Genomic DNA, 18,154 nt, shown 5'->3' with positions numbered 1-18,154 from the left:
TGACGCAGCTCCAGCCGTTATGGCCACTTGGGGAGTAAGCCAGCAGAAAGAGATCTTTCTATCTCTCTTCCCTAGAAATCTGACTTTCCAATAAAAATAACCTTTAAAAAAATCTTAAAGATTAAGTTTTTCAAAACATATGGCATGCAACCATACAACATTCAGCCAAGATACTTAACCTTCAGTATCTTTTACTTAAAGAAAACAAAACTTGCCAATGTGCATTTATAGTGTAAATCTGTTTTTTGGTTGTTTTTTTTTTTTTTATGTATGGAAAGCAAAAGTAGAAATTTGGATTTCTGAAAGATATCCATGGGATAAGAATTATCGAGGGAACGGAAGACCAGACACAGCAGCAATTCCCCGCTGATCCCCAGAGCTGTCAACAGCTATCTGCTTACGTTCTTGCCAGGAATTCAGAGGGCTCTGCAGGCAAGCTACTCACATTTCCAATTTCAAAGTTCTGTCTCATCAGGAGGTAGAGGGAGGCGCTGGCATGTGAGCGGATCGTACTGATGCTGCTGCTGCAGTGCCGCAGAAGCCGCAGGCACAGGTCAGCACACTGCTCTGTCTCTTCTTCAAACAGCAGCTCAGGGAACTGTAAAAAAAACCAATCACAACACACACACTGGACTTAGACAGCAAAAGTTCCAGAGACATGTTAATATGGCCTGAATAGAAGAGGCATTAAAAGGGCTTAGAAACTAAAAAAATGGGGGACAGCAAATGAATCCTCTGCCTGCGGTGTGAACATTCCATATGGGCGCTGGTTCAGTCCCTGCTGCTCCATTTCTAATCCAGCGCCCTGGCCTGGGAAAGCAGCTAAGGATGGCCCAAGTAAGTTCCTGCACCCGTGCACCCACATGGGTGACCTGGAAAAGCTCCAGGCTTCAGGCTCCTGACTTCAGATTGGCTCAGCTCTGGCTATGGTGGCCATTTAGGGAGTGAACCATTAGATGAAAGGTCTCTCTGTTTCTCCTTCCCTCTCTCTTTAACTTTCAATTAAAATAAACAAATTTCTTTTTTAAAAAAGAAAAAAATGAAAGAATTTATTAAGGTACAATACTAGCTAATGGTTAACAGCGTATATTGTAGGGTCAGATAGACTAGCTTTGAAAACCAGTGTTGGGTCTCGGTGTGATGGCTCAGTTGGCTAAATACTCAACTTGCAAGCACTGGGGTCGCAAATGGGTGCTAGTTTTTATTCTGGCCGCTCCACTCCTCATCCAGCTCCCTGCCTGTGGCCTGGGAAAGTAGTCAAGGATGGCCCAAAGCCCTTGGGACCCTGCACCCACATGGGAAACCCAAAGAGGTGCCTGGTTCCTGCATATAGATGAGCTTAAGTCCAGCCGTTGTGGCCATCTGGGGAGTGAACCAATAAATGGAAGATCTTCATCTCTGTTTCCCTCTTTGTGTAACTCAAATTTAACTTTCCAATAAATATAAATAAATCTTAAGAAAGAAAGAATAGAAGGAAGGGAGGGAGGGAGGGAGGAAGGGAGGAACGAAGGAAGGAAGGGAGGAAGGGAGGAAGGGAGGGAGGAAGGAAGGAAGGAAGGAAGGAAGACAGACAAAACAGTTATGTTAAGGCTAGTTCTGTGGCACAGTTTGTTAAGCTGCTGTTTGCAACACTGGGATCCCATTTAAGTGCCAGTTCAAGTTCTGACTGCTCCACTTCTGATCCAGCTCCCTGATAATCCATCTGGGAAGGCATCAAAAAATGGATACTTGGGTCCCTGTTACCCACGTGGGAAACTGGGAAAGCATTGCTGGCACCTGGCTTTGGCCTATCCCAGTCCCTGCCTTTGTGGCCATTTGAGGAGTAAACCAGTAGGTAGAAAATACCTTCTCCTTATGACCCCCAATTCCACTCTAGTAATCCTGCCTTTGAAATCAATTAACCTTTTGTTTAAAAAGAAAATTGGTTATACCACCTTATTAGCTATTAGCTTGACCTTGTGATATTTCATTATTACAAAAAAATGTATGAAAGTTACTTTCTCTGGTTAAATTTATTTTTTCATGGTTCCCTCTTTCTTTATTGGACACAAAATTACACTGCTAAATATTTAAAAACTGACCATGACTAAGACCCTGGTGCAGAGCTCCAAGCCAGAAGCATAAAGGAATGGTAGTGGTGTGCTCGGGAGTCTTCCTCCAACATCACCAAAACTTAAACGACACCATCTTTAGATTCCAAAGCCAGGGTTTGGGCCCCTAGGTCAATGCTCAGGTGCCTGTGGCTGCATCACCCTCAGCAAGGGCTGGAGGCAACAGCCAGCATGTCCAAGCCTGGATGCAACTGGAAGAGGGAGAAGAAATGGGCAGATGCTGTCCAGTTGTACATGGTTATAGAGTGCAGCTAAGGCAGACCGAGGGACAGGCTGGGGAGCAGAACGTAGCCATGCAGCCGTGCAGCCACGCAGCCCAGGGTCGTGCTCTGAGCAGTTGCTCAGGGTGGCCGCTCTGAGTCCCCAGGTGCAGCTCCTGCTCCAGGCCCGGCCACAGGGCTCACACTCGGGGATCTGGGGCTCTTCATCTACCAGCTTGGACTCGAGGTACTCTGTGCAGGCCAGTATCTCTCCAGGATACTGGTGACTGTCTGCTTTCCACAGACCAGAATTCCCTGGGGAAGCTGCTGGGTGAGTCCAGAAGAGCATGTGGGGGATCTGATGGGTTAGCCAGGCCAAACACACTTGGACTTCCGCCTGGCCAGAAAGTTCTGAACTGTGATTGGTCACTGCTTCCCAGGCAGCCCACGTCACCCAGTGAGCTTTCTCATTTCTTCCTTTTGCTTGATCTCTGGGTAGCACTTCATCCTGTTCTCTGAATGAATTTTATCAACGTTTCTGCATTTTGTGTTCTACAATGACTAAAATGGAATAGTTACCTTCAAATTTCAAGAACACACACATTTCCAGGGCGTAACAAAGAGGACACAAGTATCTGAAGCACCTGAACAAATAAAAATATCTCCTTTTTGTTTACAATAAGATAAGTTAGTTGAATTTCTTTAATGCTGAATCTTGACAAACTGAATTTAAAAGGAACAAACAGGAGCAGGTGTTTGGTGCAGTGACTAAGATGCTGTCTAGGCCGCACAGCTGAGCAGGTGCCTGGATCTGCACGATTCTGCTTCAAAGTCCATCTTCCCACTCATGCACACCCTGGGGGTGGGAGGCAGCAAATCAAGTACTAGGGCCCCTGCTACCCACTTTGGAGACCCAGATGGAAATCTGGGCTTTGGCGTGGCCCAGCTCCAGCTGTTGCAGCCATTCGGGGAGGAACCCAGCAGATGGAAGATCTCTGTCTACATCTCTCTGCCCTCACATTAAGAAAAAATAAGAATGAAAGGAAGAAAAAGGACAGAAGAAGATGAAAACAAGCCACATCCCATATATATTTTTAAGGATTTATTTACTGATTTGAAAGGTAGAGGAAGAGCTAGAGACAGAAACAATGAGAGGAGAAAAGAGAGAGCAGAGCGAGTGAGCGGGAGAGAGATAAAGAAAGATCTTCCATCTGCTGGTACATTCCCTGAATGACCAAAACATCTGGGGCTGGGCCAGGCAGACACTAGGAGCTGGGGACTCCACCTGGGTCTCCACTGTGGGCGGCAGTGGTTCAGACAGTTAGGCCATCTTCTGCTACCTTCCCAGGCACATTAGCAAAGACCTGGAGAGGGAATGGAGCAGCTGGGACCTGAAACAATGGCCACAAGGAATGACAGTGTTTTCAGGAGGCAGCTTCCTTCTCTATGCCACAGTGCCGGTCCAAAGGCCCATATTTAAGATGAGGTATTAATTTCAGGCCTGTCTCCATATTAAAACTGCTATTTTTTTAAACTACTGGATCTAATTAAAGATGATCCAAATAAATGAGAAATTCCAAAAGGTAGGCATTAGTAGACAGAAAACAACAATTAAGGGTCTCGGCTCATTGTTTAAACATAAACTACACATATTAACAATGAATGTTCTTCGGACAAACTACATGAGATGGAAGAAGCCCGAATCCTTCCACATAGGAACTAATGACATCAGAACAACAGCCAGGAACCATGATTGATCATCAGAACCAGAAGATCAATAAACTTCCTGCGGGACAACGGGAGAGGAACCTTCTCCAGTCCTTATCTAGTTCCAGCTCTGGGCCTCCACCCTCTATAATGACCAACAAGGTTCCTCCTAAACCCCCTCCACCCCCTAAACACACACACACACACACACACACACACACACACACACACACACACACACACTAATAGGATTAGATAAGCAGAGAACAATAAAGAAAGATAGGTCATCAAGGACTCACACATGTCCTGTTAGATGGAACACAAAGAGCAAGTACCTATCAGCAAGGTATGAGAGATTTCTCTGCAACACCCCCCAAACTCGTTGTGCACCTCAATTGATGAGGTGTCATTGAAATAGTTGCAAGAGGTTGTCAAGAACTTATAAGAAAGCTTTGGTTCATCTACTCCATGGAATACTACTAAGCTATTAAAAAAAAAAACAAAATACAGTTCTTTGTGGCTAAATGGGCCCAACTGGAAACTATAATGCTAAGGGAAATGAGCGAATCCCAAAAGGTCAGATACCACATGTTTGCCTTGATTTAACCTGTAATTTTTGTTTGGTTGTTTGTTACTTTTTGAACCTGTCATTGATACTGTCTCAACCCAGATGTTTTGAAGAACTGAACTTGCATTATTTTTAACTTATTGTTTACTCAATTCTATGTGAATTAATTCCATAACATTGTATATTGATGCGGATGTTTTGTTGGGGCTTTTAACTGACCGGATCTTTACTCTGTTAGCCCTACCTTCAGACCAGAGAAGGTCTCCCCAAGAGGCCACTGAACTTATCTGGACAATAAGATGCTGGAATTTATGCTAGGTATATGCTTGCAATGAAGGAATCTCAACTGAACTTGAACTGTGGTTATGCAGTAAGGTGGAGGAATCTACTATGGGGGGAGGGGTATGGGAGGGGTGGGGGGAGTCCCCAGTGCCTATAAAACTGTATCACATAATACAATGTTAATAACAATAAAAAAAAACAATGAATGTGTCAAATGCTCAGATAATGTTAACAGAGAAAGCAAAATTTGGTGACACCAGGTACAACATAGCCTACCTTTGAAACCAGGGCTCTTTGTGTGGCGAAACAATGCTGCAGGTAGACTGCACTTTGGTTACAGGCCAGGCTGTGCAGCAGGACCTTCAGCACTCCGCCAAGGATGCTTTCTTTGGACTCCGTCACAGACACTGTCTACAATTGAAAAGCAAACACATAAACAGCGGTGGGGACCTGCAGTTGGTTAGGAAGGTGGATTACACATCAGTGCACTTCTGAAAGGTAAGACAATGAGATGATCTAGATAGAAGGACTTCAAGTAGAAGAATCTGAGTTGGATTTGGGTAAGAGAAGAAAAGAGGTAAAAAGAATAAAGCTAGGAAAAAAAAAGAGCAAGGATAAAATTGTAAGAAGGCATGAAGGGTTTAATAAAGCCACATGGTCTTGAGGGCCACAGAAGATGACTGGAGGCCAGGCTGAAGGCTGGAGCGCTGCTCGCCGTGCTGGACAAGGCTGGCTGCACCCTTCCGCCTAAAGAACAGAAACCCCGAATTCCACCTGGGGACTATTCAAAGAACCACACAGAGGAGAAAGCTGAACCTTCAGCAACAGGCCTGAGAGCCCCCGCGGCAGCCCTGGCTCCTCCCACCCACACAAAGGCAGCTGTGCTGACCAAGCAGCCATGGCCTCCGGCGGGCGGCTCACATTCAGCTTAGAGCAGAGGATCAAAGCATCAACGGTTTTCTATATCTTTTTTCTTTAGACAATGAAAAAATAATACATTTTTATATTTTAGATTTTTAAAAATCAGGATAATGAATGATATTTGAAGAAGTAGCATCTTGGGCCCAGCATGATAGCATAGTAGTTAATGAAGTAGCATCTCTCCAATGTGCAGACAGTGGATTAGAAAAAGAGCAGAGAACATCCCAAAGCAGGGGGCCAGTGTAACAGCTTTGAAATAAGAACCTGACAAAAATGCTGGCTGTGATGGAAAAAGAACAGGAGGTGTTAGACGTAGGAAAGCTCTTCAAGGAAAATGTGTATTACTAAAAAACTGTACATTAACTTCCAAATAATTTTTCAGAAATAAGTGTACTTTTATCCAACTCTTCATGAAGCATTCTCATATTTACTAAACACCTGAGAGATGGTGGTAATTGATTTAAATTCTGGTTCTTCAATTTACTAGTCATGTGATCAGGGGAAATGATTTAATTTCTCTGTGCCAGTGTATTCTCATCTTTATGAGGGGTACAGGTTACTGGTAGTTCAACCATATGAGTTCCCTGTGAGACTCAAATGATACAATACTTGTAAAGTGCTTGGGACTGACACAGCAAAAACTACATCAGTTAGTTTAATCCTGCTGTTGCCAACTGGATAACACTCTCCGAGGGGGTTTCTGTTAAGACCAAAAGTGGCGATTACACATAAGAGACTACTGCTCCGGCATGCAGAAGACACCGACTAAGCCCAGCTTATTCAATGCAGCTGTGACTACGCGGGCATTTTGAACAGTCTGATGGCGGGACTAGTAACACTCAGGGAACACTCAGAAATGTCAGAGTGGCCTTGGAGGTGACAATGAAACACGGTTTATACAGCCATCCTCAAAGCAGAGAGCCAAAGCTTAGACACAATTTGTGATGGCAAAATCACATAATGTTTGGAACTAAGCTTTTAGGAACTACCACTATTTGCATGTAGCTTTATGGCCCAAGAAATCATTTCCCCAAGCCCATTCTATCAAAATTGCACTTTAAATTTGTCTATGTGCTTTTACCTGGACGACAATCTCCAATGTGTCCAAAATAATCAGATTTGCCTCAGTAGCCAGGTTTCCATCAATCAGTGCTTCATGTTCAATCTCTGCTCTTGACCTAACACAAAATATTATGAGAAATTATATTTATATTTTTATAAACCATAATCCAAAACAGGTTTAAGTACAGAGAAATGAAAAATGTAAAACTCTCTTCAATATTTGAAAAAAAAATGTACATGGATAAAAAAGCAGCATTACACATATCAAAAATGTTCTTACTCAAACATTTTGTTGAATTTGTCAATAAACATGATCTTACCCTGTTACTAGAAGCATGCTATGACTAAAAGCAAAACACCTGCTTAGTTTTCAGACAAGCAGCAAACACAATTTTACTTTGAATGGTGTGCCACTAGGTGGTGCCACAGGGGCTTGCATTTAGGAGTGCTCTAAATACAAAGTATTCATCTTACCATTTTAAAATTTCTCAATTTAGCAGTACAAAGGTACTTGTTTTTCTAAGGTTTAATCTGATTGCCTCCAAATTTTCAGTACAAATATGCTCATAATATTATTTCACTCTATAATGGTCTAAATGAATTACTCACTGGAAAACATACTAATTTGAAAAGCCAAGATAAATGAGCTGATTGATACATTAATTGTGACTATCATTCCACAATTACACATGCATATTAAAACATGCTGTATGCTATAATCGCACAATTTCGTTCATTATAACTCAATAAAGTGAGGAGAAATTACAAAAAAATTTGATGTGATGTAATAAAGAGGTTTATGTGAATATTAATATTTCTATGTGCTATTTAACGAAAATAAGAAATTTAGAAATAACTACATATGACTATACATGATTTGTGGGTAAGGTTGACAGTTTTGTTTGAGCAGCAATGGATAAACCAAAAAGAAAGTTCAGGGACATACTGTGGACCGGCGTTGTGGTACAGCAGAGTAAGCTACAGCCTGGAACGCCGGAATCACACACGGATAGCAGCACTGGCTGGAGTTGCAGCTGCTCCATTTCCAACCCCTGCTAATTTGCCTGGGAAAGTGGCGGGAGCTGCCTCAAATGCCTGGGCCCCTGACACATATATGGAGATCAGGACAGATCTCCTGCTCCTGACTTTGCATCATTCAAATTCACTATATGGAGCACCTTCATTTTCTCTGCCCATCTCCCAGCTGCCTTTCAACTCAAATAAGATAAATCTTAAAAAAATATACAAGGACATATTAAATGCTGTTTGAAATTTATAGATATGCAAGTCTGAACCTTGTTACCAACCACTAAAAAGGGTATATAAACTTCCTCAAATCTCAGACAGCTGAGAGGACATACTATAAAAATGCAGAAACATCACAATACAGTAATTACTAAATACCACTTAGACAAAATTAGACAAATGGACTTGGACGGGGGAGAGAATGAGAAAAAAGCTCTAAGGCAAAGCTCATAAGAACTGAGTCACACTGCACCCACACAGGTAATTCCAACGCTCACAAACTCACACTGCACACACCCAGGTAATTCCAACACTCACACAGTCACACGGCACACACCCAGGTAATTCCAACACTCACACACTCACACTGCACACACACAGGTAATTCCAACACTCACACAGTCACACGGCACACACCCAGGTAATTCCAATGCTCACACAGTCACGCTGCACACATCCAGGTAATTCCAACGCTCACCCACTCACACTGCACACACCCAGGTAATTCCAACACTCACACACTCACACTGCACACACAGATAATTCCAACACTCACACAGTCACATTGCACACACCCAGGTAATTCCAACACTCACACAGTCACACTGCCCACACCCAGGTAATTCCAACGCTCACACACACTGCACACACCCAGATAATTCCAACGCTCACACAGTCACGCTGCACACACCCAGGTAATTCCAATGCTCACCCAGTTACACTGCATTCACCCAGATAATCAGAATGCTCACACAGACACACTGCGTTCACCCAGGTAATTCCAAGGCATGTGGATGTGGCACTGGGGCTGCTGGCTTCCTCTGTCCCTCTCTGCTTTCTCCCATAGGCTGCTTCTTCTTGCATGGCAGGATTTTACTGTCCAATGACAAAGTATTTCGTATAATTTAATTCTGATACTCTTTTGAGGTTTGGCCTGAAGACAGTTCTTTTCATTTGTTTAAATATTTATTTAGTTTTACTTGGAAGCCAGATTTACAAAGAGAAGGGGAGAGAGAAAGAGATTTTCAGTCCACTGGCTCACTTCCCAAATGGCTGCAACAGCTGGAGCTGAGCTGATCCAAAGCCAGAGACCAGGTGCCTCCTCTATGTCTCCAACATGGGGTATGGGTCCCAAAGACTTGGGACATCCTCCTCTGCTTTCCCAAGCCAGAAGCAGGGAGTTGGATCAGAAGCAGAGCAGCCAGGACACAAACTGGTACCCATATGGAATGTTGGTGCTTGAAGGCAAAGGATTAGCCTGTTAAGCTATGGCACTGGCCCCAGCCTGAACACAGTTCCTAAGACAAGGTGGCTGTCCATCCTGGTTTGCCTTGTGATAGGATCAAGGGAGGCACACTGGGAATAATTAGTGTTAAGCACACAAGAGTTTTAGGCAAAAGTGAATGAGCTGATCCCCTTATGATCAAGGGGTTTTGGTCAGTCAAGCTACTAGAGCACCAACTTATAACTACAAAATTGTAGTGCTTCAACTCAGTGCTGTTCCAAGCAGGGTAAGATTCCCTGCAGCCACCGGGACACAGCCGAGGTTGTTCTGGGTCGTTGGGACAGTCAATGCGCCTGGTCCCCAGGGCAAGAACTAGGCTTCCAGTCCTTGAAACACTTGTGACAGTTCAACATGACACCTAAAATATGCGCAGGAAATAGCTGCTGAAGGTTTCTTCCAAGGAGACATGTTGGAGGAAACAAGATTTAAAAGCCTAACCCTTTGCTTTACTATTTATTATCACTTGACAAATTCTTCCCCTAAATCTTTTCAAATTTTAAAACTAAACAATTTATAAGATTTAAATTCCTAATAAGCATAAAGTAAAACAAAAATTCTTCATTCCTCTACTCCAGCAAGCCCATAAGTAACAAACAACAGACTATTATTACTTGTCAAGCTTCTCTGTGTTCTGACGCCAGTGAGTCATATCTTTCCTCCACCTTAGATTTTCTTGGCTTCCAAAGGCACTTCCAGATGGACTTCTCTCTGTAAAATTAGTTTCAAAACAATTTTTAAAATGTTACTTCAACCAGTTCACACACATGTATATTTGAAAATACACAAAAAATATTGTATCAACTTTGCAATCTGAGTACATGTGGAAAATCAGTAGTTTTAAAAAAATATTTTTCACAATAATTACAAAAAAAACATTTGCTACCTGGAATCATTTCTGAAAAAAAAAAAAAGTGACATACATTGTTTCTAAACAAGTAAACGTCATGACACTGATGGACTAAAAACACCCAGCATGGGTTCCTAACCTAAGGCCCTTGTGTCATGACCTCATTTCCTGCCACTTTCCCAGAAGAACGCCCCCTGGTGGCTATTCTGCACCGCTCGTGATTCCCTATCAGTGCATACAGTTGCACCGTGTAGGGTCCTTGAGCGTTTATGGACAAATGAAATTAAAAGATACAAGTATTTCGGTGTGCAGAAGTTTGAAACCCATGTATACTTTTTTCTTACCTTGCATATTTCCTGAGCATTTAAAAAATTCTCATTTATCTGGATTTCAAAGGTTTCTTGATATTTTTTAAAAGTATCCTTTTTTTTTAAAGATTTATTTTTATTATTTTTTTTATTGGAAAGGCAGATATACAGAGAGGAAAGACAGAGAGGAAGATCTTCCGTCCGATGATTCACTCCCCAAGTGACCGCAACGGCCAATACTATGTCAGTCTGAAGCCAGGAGCCTCTTCCAGGTCTCCCACGTGGGTGCAGGGTCCCAAGGCTTTGGGCCGTCCTCGACTGCTTTCCTGGGCCACAGGCAGGGAGCTGGAAGGGAAGCGGGGCTGCCGGGATAGAACCGGCGCCCATATGGGATCCCGGGCGTTCAACCACTTGCGCCACTGTGCCGGGCCCTTAAAAAAGTATCTTTTAATTCTGTTTTCCATTAACTTTTAAAAGTTTCCAGATACATGTTCCTGATTTAGAAGAACCCAGGCATGGGTTGTTTCTCTTTCACCTGCTTGCTCTCAGAAATGCTCACTGGCCAGACATTCACCATCCCTTCAGGAAGTCCCTCCTCGGCTGGCCAGCGCTTCTTTTGCTGTTCCTTTCCATAGCACAGATTGTCACAGAAAGTATAAGCTAGTTCAGAACAGAGCAGTATTTCATCCAGCCCTTTGTGTCCAGGCTAATCAGCTGTCTGGGAAATACCGACGGCTGAACGTTTCTGTTTAACAGATATCCAAAACTGAAAGAATTCCTACAGTAACTACTTCCATTGATTCAATAAGGTTAAGACAACAGAAAAAGAGAAGGTTCTCCCCAGCGGTTCCTAAGTTTTAGGGCAGATTGAATGGCAGGGTTCCTTACAGGAGCAGCAGTAACAGAAATGACTGACACATCAGAAGTGCAGAAGGCATTGGGAACTGGGCAGAAAGAAACAGCGTACCGTGAACAATGTAAGCAGTCATAGTTTAAAGTTTTCAATTAGAAAACTAACACTTTCTTTTGAAACAGATGAGACTCCAAATTGCTCAGGAGCATTCATGAATAACAAAAGAAAAATTCTAAATTCAGGGCGCAATGGCTCAGTGGCTAAATCCTCGCCTTGAACACGCTGGGATCCCATATGGCCACCAGTTCGTTTCCCAGCTGCTCCTCTTCCCATCCTGCTTGTGGCCTGGGAAAGCAGCAGAGGACAGCTCCTGGCTCCTGGCTTCGCATCGGCTCAGCTCCAGTCATTGCAGCCACTTGGGGAGTGAACCAGCACATGCAAGATCTTTATGTCTCTCCTTCCCTCTATAAATCTGCCTTTCCAATAAAAAATCAATAAATTTTGAAAAAATTCAAATAGAAATGAAAGACATACTAAAATAAATTTCATTTCGTATGAAAAACACTTGCCTATATTTCTTCTACTTTCTTTCCTTCTCTATTTAAATCTCTCTAACAAATTTTTTTGGAAGAAAACCAAAGGTATGAATATAATAAAATATTTATCGGAAAAGTAAATATTTGTTAACCTATGTTGAATACTTAAATATAAATAATTACAATGGCTTAATTTTTCCAACATAAGAAAAACGAATTCTTTTTTTTAAAGATTTACTTTTATTGGAAAGTCAGATTTACAAAGAAAAGGAGTGACAGAAAGATCTTCTTTCCACTGGTTCACTTCCTAAGTGGCCGCAATGGCTGGGGATGATCCAGGACCCAGGAGTTTTTCTGGGTCTCTCACACAGGTGCAGGGCCCCATGATCTGGGGCTGTCCTCAACTGCTTTCCCAGGTTACCAAGAGGGAGGTGGAAGGAAGTGGGGCAGCCAGAACAGGAATTGGCACCCATTTAGGATCCCAGAGCATGCAAGGTAAGGACTTTAGGCATTAGGCTACTGTGCCGGGCCCAAAAAACTTGAATTTTTCTATTCAAACAATGATGGCTGTCTTGAGGATACACGTTTCAATACATAACCGTCATGTTGTTAATTCCACTGTTCCCAGAAGAACATTAGAAAGAGACGTCAAAAAATGCAGAAAGCTCCAGACTAGAACGCAAGAGTCTCATTTTGCCACTTGATTTATGATCTCAATTACTCACCTCTCTGAACTTTACTTTCTTAATCTATACGGTGAGTGCAATTATTCATTGGGATTTTGGCAACAATTAAAATGATCTAAGTAAAAAGAAATTTGCTTGCTTTTTTAGAAGTCTGTTGAACAGAATAAATAAAACATAATGGTATGTTGTAAACTATTGAAAAGCAGAGTGCAAAAAATAGGGTCCTCTTAACTCCTATGGAAGCAGATTCTCTTATTCACTAAACTTCAGATAAACAGAACGTGTAAGAGACACTTAAAATAAATGATCTGTATGCTAATGATTTTTCAGTGAAAAATAACTGAAAATATTCATCCACACATAAGGACTATGGAAAACATCTATTAGGAAAACACAATGCATGGATTTCAAAACTTCATTCCATTTTCTGTAAACTTTTTAAAGAATCTCACACAATCATATTTTAATCAACATATTTTAGTACATCGTGCTGTCGGCATATGTCACATAAACAGAGGACTAAGTCACGTCCCAGACCTTAAGCAGCTCTTAGCAAAAAGATTATTTGTAATTCACTTCAGAATTAAGCCATGTTTACCCGTAAATGATCCTTTCAAGAGGATAAGATCTATGAGTTACACTACCGTCTAAATCCTCAAAACAATCACAGATAGATGAGGCAAAGAAATGGGGAAGACTCAGCAATTTGGTTGGGGTTAAAGTAAAGGGAGCACATCTGGGATCAGAAACGGGCATCAAATGCTACTAACCTGCTTGGACACAAGCTACATTAATTCACCGAGGGACAACAAATTAGGACAAGTTGTAAGAGTGAAAAAAGGGAAACACTTCCCAGCATGAACCCACATGCAAACTATAGACTCTGGGTGCTGACTGTGAGGGTTCATCCATTATAAACAACATGCACCCTGTTGCGTGGTGCTGATAATGGGAAAGCTCTGCATTTTCCTATGAATACAACACTGCTCTAAATGTCTATTTGTTATAATAAAAAAAAGAGGACAGGTGCTGTTAACAATGACAGAAGGAAAACAGTCTCCCACTGAGACTATACAGAGCCATGGTTCACCCTTCTGAAATCAGAATCACACTGCGCATTACCGAAGAGAAATAATCAAGTTAACTCAAAATGATGTTCAAAACGCTTTTTTTGAGGAAGGAGGGAGGGAGGGAGGGAGAGAGAGATGGAGGAAAAAAACAGACTTGCCATTAAGAACTGCAATAGTGATCTTTATAAGCTGTCGTTCAGGAAACAGCAGAGACTGTGTACCTACCGAGCTGGCCTCGGCTTCTGCGCACCATTTCCTGCCTCGCACCTATGCTCCCCAGGATAGCTTCTTCAAGTTTTGCTCTCATGTCTTTTGACTTCTTAAAGGTCAAACTGTTCATTCTTTCAAATACTTTTTTCCCCTAAAATTTGAACATTAGAAAAGAAGAAGAATTAAGGCAATTTTCTTCTTCCTTTCCTCCACTGCATTTTCTCTCTTCGCTTTTGCAATAGTAGGATGGCGGCTGCTTACTTTGTACTCGAAGCACGATACACAGAGATACAGCAGATCCAACAGTCGGTTTAGCTGCAGGACTGACAGATCCGTGAACCACTTCTGTAGGACCGTTTCATCTGCATTCTTGAGAACCCAGAGGAGACAGATCAGAAGACTCCGGCTGGACTCTGCTGAGAAGCTTGTGTGTTGCCTGCCGCTCTGAAAGAAGACAGGTAGAATTAGACTGAACAATAACCATTTCTTGATTTTTGGTTGTCAATTGCTTTTCACTAAAAAATGATATAAAGATTGCTTTAAAATATTTTAAAAGAACCATTTTATTTAGATAATATCTATATGTCATATTGTAATCGTATGTTAAAGGCCTTAAGTTAATGAGTCATTTCTGGCCAACAGGAGCATGTTTTAGTCTTCAGTGGGGTTACCAGCAGAAAATAAATGCTAATAAAAACAGAAAGGAAAAACTAGATAATCTACCACAAGAAATTGAAAGAATGATGGGTATTGTTGCCCTGCAGGCTAGGAGGCTGCTTGGGAAACCAGCATCTCATATCTGAGTACCAGGTTTAGCTGCCCTCCTTCCAATCCAGCTTCCTGCTATGAGATGATGCTTAAGTGCTTGAGACCTTGCCACCCAGGGAGACCCAGCTGGAGTTCCCGACCATAGTACTTGGCCTGACCCAGCCCTGGCTACCACCTGGGGAGCAAACCAGTAGATGGAAGACCATTCCCCATCTCTCTGTCACTCTGTTTTTCAAATAAATAAACTGTTTCTTTTCTGTTCCTTAAAATGAATGAACCCATCATAGGCTATCAGACATGATGAAAATAAAGGAGAAAGGAACTGACAAAGTAAGTAAGTGAGGTACGGACAGAAAGACAGAATGAAATAACGTTAGGTTTAGAGGAGCACTGCTTCCAACCAAAACCCGACAAACATAAAGAGAAAACGCATTAGGGTCACATGGAAATATGAAGCCATTCCGACTTAAAGCAAATAAAGGTTGAAATGCAATTTGTAATTTTCAATTTGCACTGCATTCAATAGGTGAAACACAAATTTAAAACATTTAAAAACTTGCTTATAGTAGCATTCTACATTTATTATAACATTCTAATGTTATTACCAAGCTGGTTAACTCATCCCAGTTTTACGGACATGAAAACAGAATGGCAATAGCAATAATGACAATGACAGAAACAACAACAACCAAAAAATAAACCATGAAATGTGCTCAACATTATGCCTAACATTTTTCTTATTAAACTCTTGTAACAATTTTTGAGAGAGTAATCCCTATTTCTAGATTATAGGCAAGGAAACTAAAGGCTACAGATGAAGTAACTGGCCCTGATTCACACACTAAGAAAAGGCAGAGTTAGGTTAACACGTTTCCAAAACCTAAGTCCTTCACTGTAGCACTATATCCTAGGACTTGATTGATAAATATACCAAACACTAAGGAAAAAACAACACATGGGATATTGAGAGAAAAGACAGTGAAAAGTTAAACATGGGTAACCCCTGAAGGCATGCTTTCAATGACTTATCCCAATCTTTCCTCTCTCCGGCAGGATGACAGCACAGTAGTTAACACACAATGCTTGCACTGTACTACACACTGGACAGTATTCTTTATGCATATTACTTATTCATCTCTTGTAAGGATCCAAAGAAAGAAATATGATTACTTATTCTATCTTTTAGATAAGAAAACTGTCACAGTATTTTCTACTAAATAGTAGGATTAGAGTTCAATTGCACAAAGTACAGCTCTAGTAATCAAGTTCTGACCAACAATGCTTTTGGATATACACGCATCATAGGAATTCACCCATATTAACAACTGTGCTAAGTGCCTGAGCTGTGCACACTTAGCTTTGATATTCACCCCAAGCTTACAGTCTCCCTCAGGCGGAAAACACTTGGTTTAAAGGATAAGTGTGTACAAGTATTTTTAAGTATTTTTTAAGAAAGAAAATTAAAAATCATTCTGAACTTGAAAAATAGGCAGGTATAAAATGATATATCTTATAGTTTACATCAAGTGCCAATAACATAGTAAACACAAAAAATAAAAGACAAAAATTTAAAAGACTCAGTAAAGACAGCATTTTTTTTTTCTTTCCAAATTCTTCAACAGCATCCGGATAAATCCAGTCAAAATCCTGGTCGAGTTTTCTTCAAAGTATTGTAAACTGAGTTTTAAAATTTGAAGGGGGTGAAAGCAAAAGGTCAATAAGATTGAAGGTACTCAGGATTAACTCAGCCACGGAGAATCGTTCCTGGAGCTTGTACAAGTCAGTACTTTCAAGCAGCAATGAGGCAGTCACTTGCATGAGTAAATGGGAAACAACTACTGCGTGACAGGCAGCACTGCCTGCTATGTGCTGTTTCTTCTCCTTCTCCTTTCTTTAAATTGTTTATGTCACTTTTTCCCCTTTTTTATCTAGTATTTAACTTCAGTTGATATAGCTATTACTTCTCTCAATTGTATTACATTTTTGAAAGCTGCAGAAATAGCTCCCGGTGGACTCCAGAATGGCAATGTTATTTGATTAATTAAAAAAAAAAAAAAGATTTGGGTTAAACACAAGACCCTAGTGGGACCCTGCACCCATGTGGGACACCTGGAAGAAGCTCCTTACTTTAGTTCAGCTCAGCTCCAGCCAGGGCGGCCACTTGGGGAGTGAACCAGAACATGGAAGATCGTTCTCTCAGTAAATCTGACTTTCCCGTAAAAATAAAAAAAAATTATTTATTTGTAAGGCAAAGTTTCAGAAAAGGTAAAGCACACAAAGATAACAAGAGCTCTCATTTCCTGACTTATTTCATAAGCAACTGCAATGCTTAGGCCTGGGCTAGGCTCAAGCCAAGAGCCCAAAATTTCATCTGGGTCTCTCATGTGGGTGGCAGTAATCAAACAGAAACCTGTCAGAATGACAAGAAGAGGTTACAAAACCATGACTGTAGGAGGATATCGCAATAAAAAGAACTCAGTAAAAATGGAGATGTAAGCAACAGGTAACTCACATATAACAAGAAGACTTAACTTTCTGAAATAGAGATTTAAAAAATTTATTCACTTATTTGAATCTTAGAGTTACAAAGAGAGAGGGACAGAGGTCTTTCATCTGCCCCTTTGTTCACCAGATGGCTGCAACAGCCAGAGCTATGCCAGACCGAACTGAGAAGCAAAGGGTGTCCTTCGGGTCCCTATGTCGTGCAGCAGGGGCCCAAGTTCTTGGGCCACCTTCCACCGTTTTTCCCAGGAATGAGCAGGTAGCTCCGTGAAAGTGGAGCAACTAGGACGTAAGCTAGTGCACGTAGGGGATGCTGACAGCTCAGGCAGCAGATTTATTTGCTATGCTACAAGGCTGTCACTGCATTAACTCTTTACATATACAAAACATTTATAAAAACTGACGACATACAAGATCATTAAGCAAGATGCCACAAATAAGCCAAATGGAATCATACAAAATTAACTTCTAGATTGTGCAATTAGGAAAAAATTGGAAGCAAAAAGATAAATTTTCCTGACTGGAAATTTAAAAACAAAAACAGCTTCTAAAACAAAGCTAGAATACAATTTTAGACATATTTTGAAATGAATAATGAAAATACTTTAAAGCTGTGGTATTTAAAAAAACAGCCAAAGCAAAAACATATAGACTAAAATACATATCAAAGAACAAAGGACAAAAATTAATGATTTTTTAAAAAGATTTATTAATTTTGATTGGAAAATCAGATGTACAGAGAGGAACACAGACAGAGAGGAAGATATTCTGTCCGAAGGTTCACTCCCCAAGCGACTATTACGTCTGGAGCTGAGCCAATCCAAAGCCAGGAGCCAGGAGCCAGGAGCCTATTCCTGGTCTCCCACGCAAGTGCAGGGTCCCAAAGATTTGGGCTGTCCTCAACTGCATTCCCAGGCTATCATGCCAGGCCCCCAAATTAGTGATTTAAATACTCATTTCAACAATCAGAAAAAGAAAAAGGTAAATTACAAG

The 18,154-nt window shown here is 41.3% G+C and overlaps 1 protein-coding gene across 1 annotated transcript in view; it reads right to left on the bottom strand.

Annotated features, from left to right (window-relative positions):
• Positions 1–18,154, bottom strand: part of DOCK7 (dedicator of cytokinesis 7) — a 212,183-nt gene that overhangs the window by 32,632 nt on the left and 161,397 nt on the right. The window contains exons 32-37 of the mRNA XM_040978438.1: positions 14,153–14,335; positions 13,907–14,042; positions 9,993–10,089; positions 6,871–6,967; positions 5,145–5,279; positions 446–598 (exon numbers count right to left, since the gene is read on the bottom strand). Of these exons, the coding sequence (XP_040834372.1) occupies positions 446–598; positions 5,145–5,279; positions 6,871–6,967; positions 9,993–10,089; positions 13,907–14,042; positions 14,153–14,335 (801 nt within the window). The remainder of the gene's footprint in view (positions 1–445; positions 599–5,144; positions 5,280–6,870; positions 6,968–9,992; positions 10,090–13,906; positions 14,043–14,152; positions 14,336–18,154) is intronic.

The sequence above is a fragment of the Ochotona curzoniae genome, unplaced genomic scaffold (genome assembly GCF_017591425.1).
Source record: "Ochotona curzoniae isolate NIBS_2020 unplaced genomic scaffold, NIBS_Ocur_1.0 contig_291, whole genome shotgun sequence".
Classification (NCBI taxonomy): Eukaryota; Metazoa; Chordata; class Mammalia; order Lagomorpha; family Ochotonidae; genus Ochotona; species Ochotona curzoniae.
The sequence above is the reverse complement of the archived record's forward strand: the minus strand, read 5'-3'. Positions and strand labels throughout refer to the sequence as shown.